The 14,729-nt window shown below is 51.9% G+C and overlaps 7 protein-coding genes across 7 annotated transcripts; 5 read left to right on the top strand and 2 right to left on the bottom strand.

Annotated features, from left to right (window-relative positions):
- Positions 1-1,139: 1,139 nt before the first annotated feature.
- Positions 1,140-2,111, top strand: LTS14_004754 (uncharacterized protein; the record flags this gene model as incomplete). Its single annotated transcript, XM_064837454.1, has 2 exons — positions 1,140-1,325; positions 1,392-2,111. The coding sequence occupies 2 exons, from the start codon at positions 1,140-1,142 to the stop codon at positions 2,109-2,111; spliced, it is 906 nt and encodes a 301-aa protein (XP_064694777.1).
- A 55-nt stretch (positions 2,112-2,166) lies between these two features.
- On the bottom strand, positions 2,167-3,756 carry LTS14_004753 (uncharacterized protein; the record flags this gene model as incomplete). The annotated part of the gene is made up of 1 exon (XM_064837453.1): positions 2,167-3,756. The coding sequence occupies one exon, from the start codon at positions 3,754-3,756 to the stop codon at positions 2,167-2,169; it is 1,590 nt and encodes a 529-aa protein (XP_064694776.1).
- An 859-nt stretch (positions 3,757-4,615) lies between these two features.
- TNA1 (High-affinity nicotinic acid transporter) lies at positions 4,616-6,408 on the top strand (the record flags this gene model as incomplete). The annotated part of the gene is made up of 6 exons (XM_064837452.1): positions 4,616-4,755; positions 4,819-4,865; positions 4,915-5,257; positions 5,316-5,451; positions 5,503-6,192; positions 6,250-6,408. The coding sequence occupies 6 exons, from the start codon at positions 4,616-4,618 to the stop codon at positions 6,406-6,408; spliced, it is 1,515 nt and encodes a 504-aa protein (XP_064694775.1).
- Positions 6,409-6,860: 452 nt separating this feature from the next.
- Positions 6,861-7,430, top strand: UPS2 (Phospholipid metabolism protein; the record flags this gene model as incomplete). Its single annotated transcript, XM_064837451.1, has 1 exon — positions 6,861-7,430. The coding sequence occupies one exon, from the start codon at positions 6,861-6,863 to the stop codon at positions 7,428-7,430; it is 570 nt and encodes a 189-aa protein (XP_064694774.1).
- Positions 7,431-8,993: 1,563 nt separating this feature from the next.
- On the top strand, positions 8,994-12,130 carry LTS14_004750 (uncharacterized protein; the record flags this gene model as incomplete). The annotated part of the gene is made up of 2 exons (XM_064837450.1): positions 8,994-9,041; positions 9,197-12,130. The coding sequence occupies 2 exons, from the start codon at positions 8,994-8,996 to the stop codon at positions 12,128-12,130; spliced, it is 2,982 nt and encodes a 993-aa protein (XP_064694773.1).
- Positions 12,131-12,619: 489 nt separating this feature from the next.
- Positions 12,620-12,915, top strand: ATX1 (Cytosolic copper metallochaperone; the record flags this gene model as incomplete). Its single annotated transcript, XM_064837449.1, has 2 exons — positions 12,620-12,707; positions 12,764-12,915. 2 exons carry the CDS (start codon positions 12,620-12,622, stop codon positions 12,913-12,915), a joined length of 240 nt encoding a protein of 79 aa, XP_064694772.1.
- A 134-nt stretch (positions 12,916-13,049) lies between these two features.
- On the bottom strand, positions 13,050-14,489 carry LTS14_004748 (uncharacterized protein; the record flags this gene model as incomplete). The annotated part of the gene is made up of 2 exons (XM_064837448.1): positions 13,050-13,412; positions 13,476-14,489. The coding sequence occupies 2 exons, from the start codon at positions 14,487-14,489 to the stop codon at positions 13,050-13,052; spliced, it is 1,377 nt and encodes a 458-aa protein (XP_064694771.1).
- Between the last annotated feature and the right edge of the window lie 240 nt (positions 14,490-14,729).

Here is a 14,729-nt window from a genome sequence, read left to right as displayed (position 1 = left end):
GACCGAAGTGGTCGGGTGCCTGCAGTAGGGTTCAAGGTACTAGAAGCTGCTTTGTCCTTTTGAAGGCTTGGCCAGACAAGCCACGTTCTTCTAACTCTGGGGGGCCTTTGGGCTGAAGGCGTCGGCTTTTGTAGTCTTTCGAACGATGCCGTTGCTCTCGTAGGAGCTGAGCAAAGCACACGACACTGTGAGAGATGGTGGGGCTAGATTGCAGCTATCTGACTCTGACAGGGTAACCTCATGGCCAATGGCTGGTCCCACTGCTGGTCTCGCAGGCTCGTGCGTGTTACTTGCAGTTAGCTAGGTACAAGGGAGACGCTCACACTGATGAGTGAAGTTGCTGCGAGCACCATGATTGAACAGTCTCGTCGTTGTCGAACTCGCTTTGTTGACAGATGACATCACAAGTTATGACAGCGTGTCAGGACAACAACAGCGGCAAGCTAAATCCTCTCCCTCCTTATCTCGACGCTCTGTGCCCTTCGTGCAATGATTGTCGCCATACATTCTCTTTGCAGTCTTGTACTGATAAGGGTGGAGCATATAATCGTCTCACATTATTCAGAGTACGTAGCTTGCAGGGTGTCGCGGATCGTCCGACCTTTCCCCAGCCTTTGCCCCGCATTCGAGAAGGTTTGTCGCTCCGCGCTATCTTGAACAAGTCAAGCGTCTTCTCGCCAGGAGACGAGACCGACAACGGCGCCACTGACATGAAGGGGCGTTGGTGTCACGAGCAGAGCAGATGACGAGTCAGTGTTGTGGCAGCTTGCCCGACGGCATTCATTGGAGTCGTCCTCGAGTAGACTCCCTCTTCGATAGGCTGCATTGGGAAGGCACGAACTTGATATTCAGCTTAGACCAGCTCCAAACGGTAAGTGGACCTCACATATTGAGAACCGCCCTGGCAGATCTGTTGCAGGCAACAGACATCATCTTGCTACATCTTCTGCAACCATTGCGTGAGGAATGCACCATTCAAGCACTTTCATCCTTCTGTTGCGACTGCTCTAAGCACACGCTGCGATGAATCACGTCATCGCAAAGCTAGCTTACGAGCTTTTAGGTCCCAACGCTATGCCATCTACCAAAACAGCCGATACATACACAAAGTGGGCGTAGAACAGCATACAGGTCTCGGCATGGCGCAATCCCAGGCAAAGGTTAGGATCGCCCTGGACTGGACGCCTAACACCATTCACACGGGCCTGTATATCGCCAAGGAGTTCGGCATTTATGACAAACATGGCGTGGACGTTGAATTGTTGCCACCCGGCAGAGAGTACAGCAAAACCCCTGCCAAGCGCCTCGATGGTGAGGTAGACCTGGTGAGAAGCACTCATTAGTCGATTGAGAGAAAGCCAAACTGCTGGCTAACCTGATCCTCGTACAAGGCAATATGTCCAAGCGAGTCATGTATAGCCTACCAGCACTCCAACAAAATGCAGCTCTGCGCAGTCTATGCCATCCTCCAAAATGATGCTTCAGCCATCGTCTCGACCTCGCTAGATAACTTTAGCAAGCTAGGCGAAGGCAAGACGTACGGCAGCTACAATGCTCGTTACGAGGATGCCATTGTGAAAGCCATGGTCAAGCATGATGGTGGCGATGCAGAAGGCGTCAAGATCTCGCAGCAGCAGGGCAAGTTTAGCTTATTCGAGGCGATGCAGAAGGGTGAAGTGGATGCCACATGGGTCTTCATGCCCTGGGAAGGTATAGAGGCTGAGATGAATGGTGTCAAGCTTCATGCTTTCCGTCCTGGAGACTATGGTATTCCGTATGGCTACTCGCCCGTGATCGCCTACAACGCTGCCTCTGGAGGACTGGATAAAGATGTGCTTCGCAAGTTTGTGGCGGCTACGAGGGAAGGCTATCAGCAGGCGATTGGGGACGCGGATCACGCGGTGCAAGTGATACAGAAACACTGTGACCCGCAGCAATCTGTAGAGTTCCTGCGTGAGAGCCAGAAGTCAATCAACGAATACTACTCGGATGGGTCGACTCTTGGTGCTATGTCAAGGGAGAAGTGGCAAACTTGGATAGAGTGGTTGGAACGTCAAGGACTATTAGACGGCGCCAATGTCGATATTGGAAAGCTGTTCATAGAGATATAGCAATCTCTCAAGATCCCAAACCAAAGACGAGATGGATGTTATCATACATGTGAAGCTATGTTAACACCTTAGCCTTCTTCGGCTGCTCGCCCGTCTCGTCATCAGGAGAGTCGTCCATGTCTTTCACCAACGCAACGACTTGCCGCTTAAGCAGCCGAAGTAGAGCATTGCTCTGCAGATGCTCTGGTATAACAACATCAGGCACTATCCGAGGCTTACGCTTGGGCTTCTCATCTGCCTTTGCAGTCTCCTCTGGTAGCTCCTTGGCATCGCCACTTGCGTTGACCACCTTCTCATTCCCTCTCGCGAGCCTGGAAGAGTCTTCCACAGCTTTGGTCGCCTGCTCTGTCGTCGAAATAGCGCTCTCGTCAATCTCTTCCTCCACATTAGTCCTGCCTCCTACTATGGCTAGCAAGGCTTGCACAAATAGTTCCTTCATGTAAGCAAAGCTGAACTCCTCTGTGAGAGACGCGACGATGTCACAGACCTCGTCTGTGAAGCCCAAGTCTTTGTGTCGCTGCAGCTTCCCTCGCCAATACTCGCAGTACAGTACTCGCTCCGCATGACCAGGTAGCCTAAAACAGTATTTACGATCGAAGCGAGACGGTCTTTTCGCAATCGCAGGATCCAACTTCTCGAGATGGTTGGTGCTCCCGATCATTAGGATGCCGTCATTCGAGTCGAGACCATCGACTTCGTTGAGGAAGTACGAGCGGACTTCGTCTTTTACCAGACTATCGATGTCCTCGAAGATCAGCAAGCACGGAGCCATTGTCCTGGCAAGAGAGAAGATGTTTCGGATAGAATGTTGCAATCCCTGACAGGCATCAAAAGACTTGACATACAACGATGCCACATCTTTTGCTTGTAAGCTGTTCATGAGCGCCTTGATGCTGATCGTTTTACCGCACCCGGGCGGGCCATGCATTATGATGCCGCGCTTCCACGGAACCGAGTACTCTTCGTAGACTGTTCGGCTGTCAAAGAAGGAATGCACGTCGCCGATAAGAGTATCCTTCATTAATGGATCAAGGATAACGTCATCCCAGGATGAAGTCTGGACAGCCTGCCAGAGCTTCTCGTTCTTGATCCATCGGCCGGCGTCGAAGACATATATCTCCTCGTGCAGCTCGCCAGTCCACTTTCCACAGGCAATTATGAGAGAATCGGTGATATCAGAGTGTCTGCTGGAGCCTTCGACCTTGTCCGTGAGTAGACAATGGAACGTTTGCGTACCATCGAAAGGATCAGGCCATACAATGCGGTAGAGCAAGAAATCTTGGTTCTGCCAGTTGTAATTATATAGGCCAAAATCGACGCTTTCATCAAGCTTGCCAGCTCCACTGGTCATGCGAGTCCGAGGTGGGGAGTATAATCGTGTGATGTGGTAACTGTGGTCTGCGGTGCAGAGATGAGCCTTTGCATGTCCTGCTTTGGCAAATCCTAGGAGATCGACATGCGGGAGGGAGAGTACAGCAATATGCTTGTCCGGATGGATTAAGCGAAGACTCTCAAGTACGGCCAGCTCGGTGTTGGTTCGTGTGCCCGAGCAGTGTGTTTTGAATGCATTCAGGACCGCAAGTCCGGAACTAGCTGACACTGCAGCTGTATCTTTGGCCTGGTCTTGAGTGCCATACTGTCCCATGGTGAAACGAAAGCTAAGAATCAGTAAAGTATCCTGTAAAATCGGGTGTTTCGAATATGGACAAATATGAGCAGATTGAGTAGAGAGAATCAATACTTTGTACCTTGACATTATATCTACCATCTACACGCCAGGCAGCAAGCTGTCCGGTCGTCTCGTATCTGGCGGCGAGGTGACACTTGAGTCACCGTAAGGCTCTGAACCTTGCCATTGGACAGTGCTGCCTGCGTCGCCACAGTCTTGCCTACGGTGACCAGGAATAGGCGTCGAGCACTTGTTCTATTACCGGCTGTACGTAACGGTTTCGAGTGGAGCAATGTTCTGCGGTGTTGTTGTTTGGGCAATCGCAAAGATCGGTGATGGAACATACTTCGAGTTTTGATGCAGTGGAGACTACTCATTAGTAGCATTTTCGCATTCTTGATCGTGCCTTAGGCCATAACGGACAACACCTCGAGACGAGATATGCCGAACGTCCGAGCCGCAAACCGAAAGTGTGGAGGGAAGATCTGACATCCCCATTCTGTTGTCCAACCAGTGGAGTCATCAAGACATTTTCTCGCTAATGCTTCATTGTGATTGGCAAAACCGCCAGTACTTTGTGTACACTTCTTCCATTTGTGACCGAGGCTCAGCGTTGCGACACGATTACCTGGCAGTCTCCCTCATCACGAGACCATGAAGAAGAATTCAGCAACCTCCTCATATACACTCTTGAGTAGGCATTTGGTGAACTGCCAGTGCTTTCCTTGCCTTTGAGGAGGTGTACTTGTACATTCGCGACATCGGACTTTCTTTTCGCAAAGTCTTCGTCTTCTTTCCTTCATCGCAAACCGACTCAACCACGACTGAGGTCTGCATGAACGGCACCACAATGCGCTTCAGCAACGAAGAGAAGGATGTCTCGCCTGCAGGCTCATATCCAGAAGCGTCGGGATATGGCGACTACCCAACCACGGGCGAGTACGACGACGACCTCCATGTCGAGTGCCCACCACAGTACGCGTGAACCTTACCAACCATATCATAGCCGACCAGGAAGGCTGACTTTCTGACCTTCAGCACCACGGAGCGCAAGCTCGTGTCGCGCATCGACCTCCATGTCATTCGTGAGTCATGAGAGCCTCACCCTCCACGCCGTCCAGCTAACCTCACCAGCATGTCTGTGCATAATGTACTTGCTCGCCTTTCTGGACCGAGTGAATATTGCCAACGCCAACGTCTATGGCCTCGCGAAGCAACTCCACCTCACCGGCGACCAGTACAACATCGCCCTGGTCATCTTCTTTGTGCCATACATTCTGTTCGAAATTCCCAGCAACCTCATACTCAAACGGCTCCGACCGCATGTATGGCTCTCAATCAACATGTTCTTGTTCGGTTTCGCCATGATCATGCAAGGCATTGTCAAGTCCTTTGGAGGCCTACTGGCTACTCGATTCTTCCTCGGGCTGTTCGAAGCTTCAATGTTCCCTGGTTGCTTTTATATCATTGGCATGTGGTACGTATAGTACGATGGCTCGCGCATGACGAGATCATCTTCAACTAATACCCTTCAGGTACCGTCGTCACGAAGCGCAGAAGCGATACACCTTTTTCTTCAGCAGTACCACTCTTGCTGGCGCTTTCGGTGGTCTCTTGGCGGCCGCCATTGGCAAGATGGATGGCGTAGGCAATTATACTGGCTGGCGCTGGGTGAGTCGCGAATAAAGATATTAAGAAACTGTTGCTGATACGGTCTACAAGATCTTCATCCTAGAAGGCCTCCTTACCGCAGTGGTAGCGATCTTGTTCTTCTTCCTACTTCCCGACTTTCCCGAGGAGTCGAAATGGCTGTCCCCTGAGGAGAAAGCATACGTCGCTGCCCGTCTCCGTGCCGACCAAGGCCGTTCGGCTCGCGAACGCCAAATCACTGCCAAGGACGTGGGTAGGGTGTTCACAGACTGGAAGGTCATCGCTGGCGGCTTTATGTACTTCGGCCTGATCGTACCAGCTTATGGCTACGCTTACTTCTCTCCTGCCATCATCAAAAGCTACGGATACGGCCCGATCCAGACTCAACTTCACAGCGTACCTCCATGGGCTGCAGCCTTCGGTTTCGCTATGATCATCGCGACTCTATCGGATTGGACGAAGAAACGAGCTCCATTTGCTATCGGATGCATTTGCGTAGCTATAGCAGGCTTCAGTATTCTCATTTCTGTCCACAACAACAAGAAGCTAGAGTATGCTGCACTGTTTCTGGTGGCTATGGGCGCATATAGTGCTATGCCCGTCATCGTTTGCTGGTTCAACATGAATCTTGGTGGTCATCATAGAAGGTCCGTGGGTGCGGCTTGGCAGGTTGGGTTTGGCAACATAGGCGGTATCATTGCCACTTGGGCTTTCCTGGCCAAGGATGCACCTAAGTATATCACAGGATACTCGATCTGCCTGGTGAGTTGCCTGGCAATATTCTTGGGACTCCTGATTTGTGTGCTAACATTTGACTAGTCATTCACAGTTTTGAGCATTCTTGCTTGCATTTGTTATGGGACTGGATGTTACCTGCAGAACAGAAAGCGAAGCAAAACAACGCACGATCTGAGCCTGACAGAGTACGAGAAGACAGAGCTTGGTGATATGAGTCCAGAATATCGATATATGCTGTGAGAGTGAACAATAGCTTCGGTGGCAGTTGTTAATGGGTTACGTAACTTGTTCCTCGGAGCTCGAAGGAGCGCAGTCATGCGAAAGTAATACTGCACCATGTTACGAACATAAACACCCTTAGCTGCCAGCATGTGACCTCCTTCTCTATGAAGAGTACGGTGAAAGAAGTGAAAGGATAACCCTCAATGCCGGCTTTCCGGTCCTTTCTCGCACGGATCATCTCGGGACTGTGCATCCACGAGCTTCACGGGGTCGATCATTTGCTCTGGCCTTTCATCCGGTCTCTTCACGCTTTTACTCATGATCATCACGCTCCTTAACGACCGTCACGACTCGCATAGACCTATAGAGCATTATATTACAGCATCGGCGACTGCGTCTGTCCAGCCGTATTACCTGACTGTGCTGCATTCTCCTACGAAGCATCTTTTCTCAAATTCATACTCGCCTCGATGCGTTTCTTCTCAGCACAACACGAATTCGACTATTCCTGGGAAGAGGTCAGCACAAACAATTGGCGAAAGTACTGTCCATGGAACGATAAAGCCGAACATGTCCTGGCCGTAGACACCCTCTCCCGAAGTCTGGACTCGGAGACACACATCCTACGAACAGAACGGCTCATAACAGTCAAGCAAGCCGCGCCAGCTTTGATGAAGCGGTTCCTCGGCGCCGAAGACACATCGTATGTGTACGAAGTCAGCTATGTGGATCCCCAGGCTAAGCGCGTCACCATGCTTTCACAGAATATGACTTGGTCGGAGCTTTTGAGTGTCCAAGAAAAGGTGCAATATACACCTAGCTTGACTCCTGGAAAAACGACCTTTGAGCAAAGCGCGAAGATCATTGCGTTGTGTGGTGGCTGGCAGAAGATTAAGAATACCATCGAGGAGTTCAGTGTGGAGAGGTTTAAGCAGAATGCTGTCAAGGGGCGAGAAGGTTTCGAAAGAGTGCTTGCCGTTAGCAGGCAGGTCTTTGCGGAGCAGCGTGAGCAGGCGCGAAGGGAGAAGGCTGTTCTCTGAGTTGTGAGGTGGGAAGCCGGGCAATCTTTAAAGAGCATTGTGCATTACGATCAACTCCCGCCGGCATATGGTTTTGGTCTCTTTGGTTCTAGCGTTCGGAGCGTACATGGGTACAGGATACGGAAAAGGGCATGGTCGCCACATAGAGCAATATATGCTACGAACAACAGGCATCGGGATGGCGTGTATAATGTGAGTTGCCTGATAGATTACGATCTAGCTGGTGAGAAGGATGACTGCTATAGAGCTATTCAGTGATACCCTGGTACTATGGGCTGTGCTCATAGCAAAAGAGAGACACTCTTGCTTTCGCAACACCTCACCTGTTACTCCTTCCATATCTACGGCTCCTGATGGCGTGCCGGGCGGGTCCGTGAGATTCAACGCTCGCACAAGATGATTGTACGCAGCTCATATCCATTCAGACCGAGAGCGCCAGTAAGGTCATCTGATAGGCGCTGCCTATTCGCCACAGCTTCTATTCTCTCGTCTGTGTTCGGAGCCTGTGGATCTCAGTCTGGCGTGAGGCATCACGAGCAGCCCCTGGATCCGATAAGACATACAAACGTCACTTGAAGATCGGTAGCTTTTGCGGGCACGAGCATGGTTCCTAGATGATCATGTGCAAATCCACAGTAACAACCTCCGAATTTCACCTGACCTTCACCCACTGTCAACGTCACTGCACCGGTGCAGCGCCGTCACCCTCCCACCGGCGCAACCCCGGCAGCCGCTTTCAAGACTACATAACTCTGTATGATTTATTCACAGCTTATAGCTTGAAGTCGTTGTGGAACGGCGCCAGCTTCACTCCTCCCCGCAAGGGGTCGAAACGCTGGAGATTCTGGAGTTCGACTCCCAGGAAGCTATAATCAGTATCGACCGCAAAGTCGTTAAACTACAACATACCCAGGCCGGCGATCTTACGGTACACGGGTTCTGGATCCCTCGCCCTAATGGACCGACCGACCGACCAGCAGACTCATTCGCCTACAAACGGAGTTCAAACCAAGTGAAACCCCGAGTCTTCCTTGCCCCTTTACAAAGGTGTTCCTTTCCCCTGGAACCTGGACACGACGAGCGCCACCAAAAGCAATCTATGGAATTCTAGAGCCTACTGAGATATGTTCAGTGACCGTAATAGCCGGTATCAGATCCCGAAAGAAGTTCATCTTCTTTTGCTTGTTCGTACCTCGATCTTGTGGTGTTTCCTGGAGGACAGCGGGGTTATGAGTGAGATGTTCTACACGGGTCTCAAGAAGCATCATCATTTTGCTACCGAAACATATTGATAAGGTGGATGTTCTGTTCTGTACGGCATTTCATCGTGCGAACTCGAAAGGTCTGGCAGGGAGCATGGACATGGCTCGATGAGCATTGCGACTCCACAGCGGTCAGGGCATCGACTGGAGTATGCAATTTTCCAGTTCTCCTACAGTCATAGCAGGTCCATAAGCTGTCCCCACATAGCAGGTGTTCTCTTATAAGCTTGATGGCCTCTTCGAAAGTGAAGGGCTGGGTCTAGCAAAGTAGAGTACACTTGAAGTCGAAGCATGACTAAGCATGTCATCGATCGTTTGCGGCTCCAACCACGTGAGGATCTACGATCAGGTAGGCGGCCGCATTAGTGAAGCATGTCAGCCACACTTGCGATTGCCAATCATGAGCGCCAGAGCACATCTACCACACCTTCCTGATGATTGACAATCATACCTAACATTTCCTATTGTCCTACACATCATCCTCATCGCATAGCGTATCAATAGACCAGCACGATGGGCGCACCAAGTCCGGAACGGAGACTGGAGTTCGAGAGCAAGACCATGGTCGATGAGCATACAGACGAGAGCATGTCGTATCCCGACGACATGGCCGAGTCCATTCACGAGTACAACACGCCTCCACCACACATCGCTGCTCGCTTCTACCGCAACCGTCCCAGCTACAACATTCGTCGCAAGTCGTCTGCCGCTTCGTCTAGGCGCAACAGTCTTTCGTCAGCACACTCACGTGCTTCGTCCGTCTCGCGCAGGCACAGTCTAGGCAATCAGAGCAATGCCGTCGCCCAGCATCTCCGTCGCGCATCCATCATCGAGTCGCGCAAGGCGCGCCTCGCAGACCGCGCCGCTCATGCAGAACAAGTCCGCCTGCGAGCCGCTTTGGCCAAGGCCCAGCCTCGAGGTAATAACGCAAGTGAGGAACGCGCTCTCGCTGCTTCGATAGCCAAGGAGAAGTACTTGGCTAAAGTCGCAGCGACATGTGCGGAGGAAGTGGCTCGCGCGAAGCGTATTGCGGAGGAGGTGAAGGAGAGGAAGCTGGCTGACGAAGCACGGCAGAGGCTTGAGATGGAGGAGAGACACGCGGAGGCTGAGAAGAGGCGGGCGGAGTTCCAGCGCAATCTGCAGGCAAGGCGAGTCAGGCGCGCGGACAGTGCGGAGAAGAAACTGGCTGTAGTCGAGGAACTAGGCGATCTGAGTGAAGAGGCTATTGAGGACGACGTGGCGACCGAGCTCGACCAGGATACTGCAGCGATGCGAATCCAGCGCGCTTGGCGACTTGCTCGCCAACGAGCTGTAGTGCTAGCCTTTGAGAGGATTGGTCTTGAGCAGGCGAAATTGATCAGCTTCGAGGACACGACAGCTCTCATTGCAAAGCCGCACGTCATCGAGACAGCCACCGCCTTCTTGATGCAGCTTGGTTTGCAAGACCGTGGCGACGAGAATGCAGCTCTCAATACCCGGACGTTCCTCAGTGTGTACATCATGACGGCCCACCCAGCTTTCGTGCTGATGAACAAGAATGGGGCACAGGAGCAAGATCTTCTTGCTAAGGCCACGGAACTCATTGTCATTGTCGGCACTACATTTGCTCGCCTAGCCCCATGGAATCAATACACACCAAGTGCTACTCAGCTCGAAACGCTATCGCAGGCGTACACGTCATATACTTCTGCATTCGCTGCATGGAGACTTCAGGACTCCTCGGTCCTCATTGAGGGTATGGTGGCAAGCTTCGTCGAACTTGACGCGATATGGCAGACGGTCAAGGACGACGATCGTGGTGAAGTGGCGTCGGATTTCCGGGAGGGTATCCGTGACAATCAAGTCATGCTCTTGTCGCGCATTCGCAAGCTGGCGGGTGCTGATCGAGCCGATACTCTGATCAAGAAGGCTATCAAGGAGAGTCGGCGACGGCGACCAAAGAAGCGAAATGTTGCAGAAGTACGCCCTCGCAACGTGGAGCCGCCTATCACACAGGAAGATGCCCGTGCTTCCAATGCTGGTGTACAGGTCGATGAAGTGGCACAGGCTGCTGGACTGGTTGAGCTGCCCTCTGCGACAGACGTCACTCGCAGACTGTTTACGCCGATGCCTACCAACCGCGTCTTAACCCACGAATTGGCCATCGATAAAGACTACAAGCTCACCGATACGTCGGCGGCTCTACGCGATGACATGTACAGATCAATATGCACAGCCATGAAAGAAGGCTTCGAGGCTGGAGATGGCTCACTGTGGACGATCAGCACTGCGGAAAATGTCAGGGAGAAGCTCTTGCGTATGCTTAATCCCGGTCAGAGTATGTACACTGCTATCAGTGAGTCCCTCGACCTCGAGTCGATCGCCAGGCAAAGCCAAGCCGGTGTTTTCTCGTACGAGGGCTTCTTCAACTTCATGGCAACTGTACTGCCCAAGCTTTGTGCACCCTTCCGAGATCAGGAGATCGCTACGCTGGCTGCTGAGCTGCAGCGGGTCCCTTCTGCCGACGAAGAGCAGCTGGAGGTCATGATCAACAAGCTCTTCAAGCTGCTACGCGCAGTCGACACGCTCAGCCTCGACTACACGAACTTCATGATCATGAATGTGGCGCCCACGCTCATTCGCGAAGCAGCTGGGTATGAGCAACGGTCATTCGGTTCTGATCTAGAGGCTGGCAGAATCAACCTGGCACGTACTAGGCACTGGTGGCGAGCCTCTTACCAAGCGCTGGACTCAGAAGCAGATCGACGAGACCCCGAGGGTGTCAGGGTTGCTGCTGATCGTCCTACGAGGGATAGTATCTATACACGAGCGCTTGTCGATCTTGGCATTGATCAAGGCGAGCTCGATGTCGATGTTGTGCCAGAGACACTACAGCTGGATAAGCAACGATTACGAGACCTTCGCAGTCAAGCCGTGCGCATCACGATCATCGGTGCCGTCTTGCTAACCGCCAAGAACCTGCTGAAACGTGATGTTCGTGCTCAATGGAAGTCGCAAGCCAGCCGTCTCTGGCTACTCCTCTCCGCTGAAGCTTATGAGACCGAAACGACAGATGACATCACCACTGCCTCGAAGGCCTTTTCGATCCTCGAGACGGCAAACAACATGCCCACGACCAGCAAAAGCCAGCTCAACGGCACCATCACCCGCTTCTTCAATCAAGCAGCGACCGGCGGTCGCTTCACGGACCCAGTGCTCAAGGTCCTATATCAGCGATTACGAAGTCATATCCTAACGCGACTCAATGCTTCGACGCCAGCTGAGCGCGTGCGTGCTGCGAGTTCTGCCTCGGAAGTGCTTACCAGGTGTGGACTTGGCGAGATGACGGCACAAATCGGTGCTCTAGTTGATACGTTTGATCGTGTGAGGACGGTAGATTTGCAAGGGCATGGCAGGTGGTACGAGGAGATTGCGAGGGAGGTACAGTCGGATGCCTAGATGTGATGATGGATAGATGACTTATGGGTACTGTTGGCTTTCCGAGGCACAGGAGAAGGGTTGTGTATGCAATCGTTCAATTCATCTGTGCAACAACTTCTTACGACACTGCATCGGCATTTATCGCTACAGTATGTAAGTATCATCATCTCATGACCAATATCCGAGCCTTCCTTGCGCACAGACCGCCATATCCTGCGACATCTTCGCGATGCCCAGAATAGCTCATAACTTGCTCATCAACTTGCGTGATACCGCTACTGCTATAGGTTCACTCTTAGACTCGTGTCAGAGTCACTCAGGCTAAGTAATCGACTCTTTGTTGACAATCCTGATCTCTTTGTCTGACGCTACTGACACCATCGATCTATTCCGATTACAAATCCTACTGCACTCACATTCGCACCTCTAACAACTAACCACCTCTCACCAAACGACTCAAGGCTTAAATTTAGACACACGAGATCAGATCAGGAAACAAAGCACATAATGGCGGAACACAACTACAAATTCAACGTGACTATGACCTGCGGCGGCTGCTCGGGCGCGGTGGAAAGAGTGCTCAAGAAGCTCGATGGTGGGTGTCACGAGACATGGCACTCGGGATCTACTTCACTAACGATATGGTCATAGGCGTCAAGTCCTACGATGTGTCTCTCGATACCCAAACAGTGACTGTACAGACCGAGGAGAGCGTGACTTATGCGACTGTGCTGGAGAAGATCAAGAAGACGGGCAAGGCGGTGAACTCTGGTGAGGCGGACGGCCAACATCAGTCGGTATGAGCCAGAGACTCGACAATTGAGAGATCCACCACGGGACAGGGTCTGATTGTGATGGGAAGCATTCATGATACACATGTCCAGCGAAGGCAAGATCATAAGAACGCTAAACCCATGTTCATGATATCTCATACATCTCAAAATCTAGCTTCAACCTTTGTCTGCGTGTCCTGCAACGCCCACTCCGATCGCGCATCCTTACTTCGTGTCCTGTCGACTTGTGCCTTGGTGAAGCCCTTAGCCTCCACAGCTGGGTTATAGCCAAGCCCATTCCTCTTGCCAACCTCTTCGGACGATACTGGCGCGCTCTTCTTACCGTCTGCACGTTTGTAGACGGTGACGACAACCGCGCCACCAAGACCGAGGTTGTGCTGGAGTGCTGCCGTTGTGCCTTCGACGAGGCGGTTGTTGGCCCAGCCTCGGAGGTGCCATACTAGCTCTGCACATTGGGCAATACCGCTTGCACCCAGTGGGTGTCCTTTGCTGATGAGGCCACCGGACTGTAAGGAATAGCATCAGTAAATGCGTATTAGAGATCGTCGGTCAAGACGGCAAGCACTTACCGGGTTGATCACCATCTTTCCACCATAAGTAATATCTCCTCTCCTCACCAGTTCATGAGCCTTACCCTTGTCACTCAGACCCAACGCATCGATGACGATCATCTCATTTGCACTAAAGCAGTCATGTAGCTCGACAACCTTGATCTCGTCGATGCTCACGCCAGCCTCAGCAAGTGCAATCTTCGACGCAGTCTTGTTCATCTCGTAGCCCATAAGCTCAATGCTCGATCGGGAGTACAAGCTCGGCCCGTCAGTCGACAGCTGCTGACCAGCAATGAGGATAGCCTGCTCCTTGAGATGCGGCCTAGCATCAAGGAAAGCCTGCGAAACCAATACCGCCGCCGCACCACCATCGGAAGTAGGACAACATTGTAGCTTAGTCAACGGCTCATGAATCATAGGAGCCTTCATAATCTCGTCAAGAGTATACTCCTGCTGGAACTGAGAGTAAGGATTCCGCTTACTATGCTCATGGTTCACACGAGCAATCTCGGCAAAATCCTCAGCTTTCGCACCATACTTTTCCATATACTCTCGTCCAGCATTACCAAACATCTGCGCCGCACCAGGTGAGTTCGTAATGCCACGGGTAGCTTTCATCATATCCACAGTAGGACCAGTAGGATTTGTCCGATCGTTGAAGAAAGACTGCAGAGAACCAGGAAACATCTTCTCGAAGCCGACGACGAGTACGGCATCGGCCATACCGCCCGCAATCATCGTTCGTCCCAGATGGAGGCCCGTGGAACCGGTCGAGCAGTTGTTGTTGACGTTATAGATCGGGATCTGGGTCATGCCGAATTGGTAGAAGACTCGTTGCCCACAGGTGCTGTCGCCGTAGCAGTAGCAGGCGATTCCGGCTTCCATATCATCGTAGTTGACTTGAGCGTCGAGCATGGCTTTGATGCCAGCCTCGAAACCAAGTTCAGTGTAGTCTACTTTGCCACGGGGTTTTATGAATTTGGTCATGCCCACGCCGAGGACGTAGACGGGTGCCTTTTGTTTTGGTGCCATGATTTTTGTTGATTCAAATTTCTCTGACCTGCTTTGGGGTGGTATACGGCTACTCGATAATTTGTTCGTGAGAATGGTAAATACTCTGGCTGACCTACATGTAGATGGGAAGCATGTGGGGGTCGTTGCGGAGCGGGATCATCAGCCAGACCACAGCCGAAGAAGGCCGAGGCACATACAGCGAGTGAGAGAAAGACGGTCATGGAAGCACAGGTGTGGATGTAGACTCTCCATAGCTTA

The sequence above is a fragment of the Recurvomyces mirabilis genome, assembly GCF_035927965.1.
Source record: "Recurvomyces mirabilis strain CCFEE 5264 chromosome Unknown scaffold_11, whole genome shotgun sequence".
NCBI classification, from domain to species: domain Eukaryota; kingdom Fungi; phylum Ascomycota; class Dothideomycetes; order Mycosphaerellales; family Teratosphaeriaceae; genus Recurvomyces; species Recurvomyces mirabilis.
Note: the sequence above shows the minus strand (reverse complement) of the source record. Positions and strands in the feature narration are given on the sequence as shown.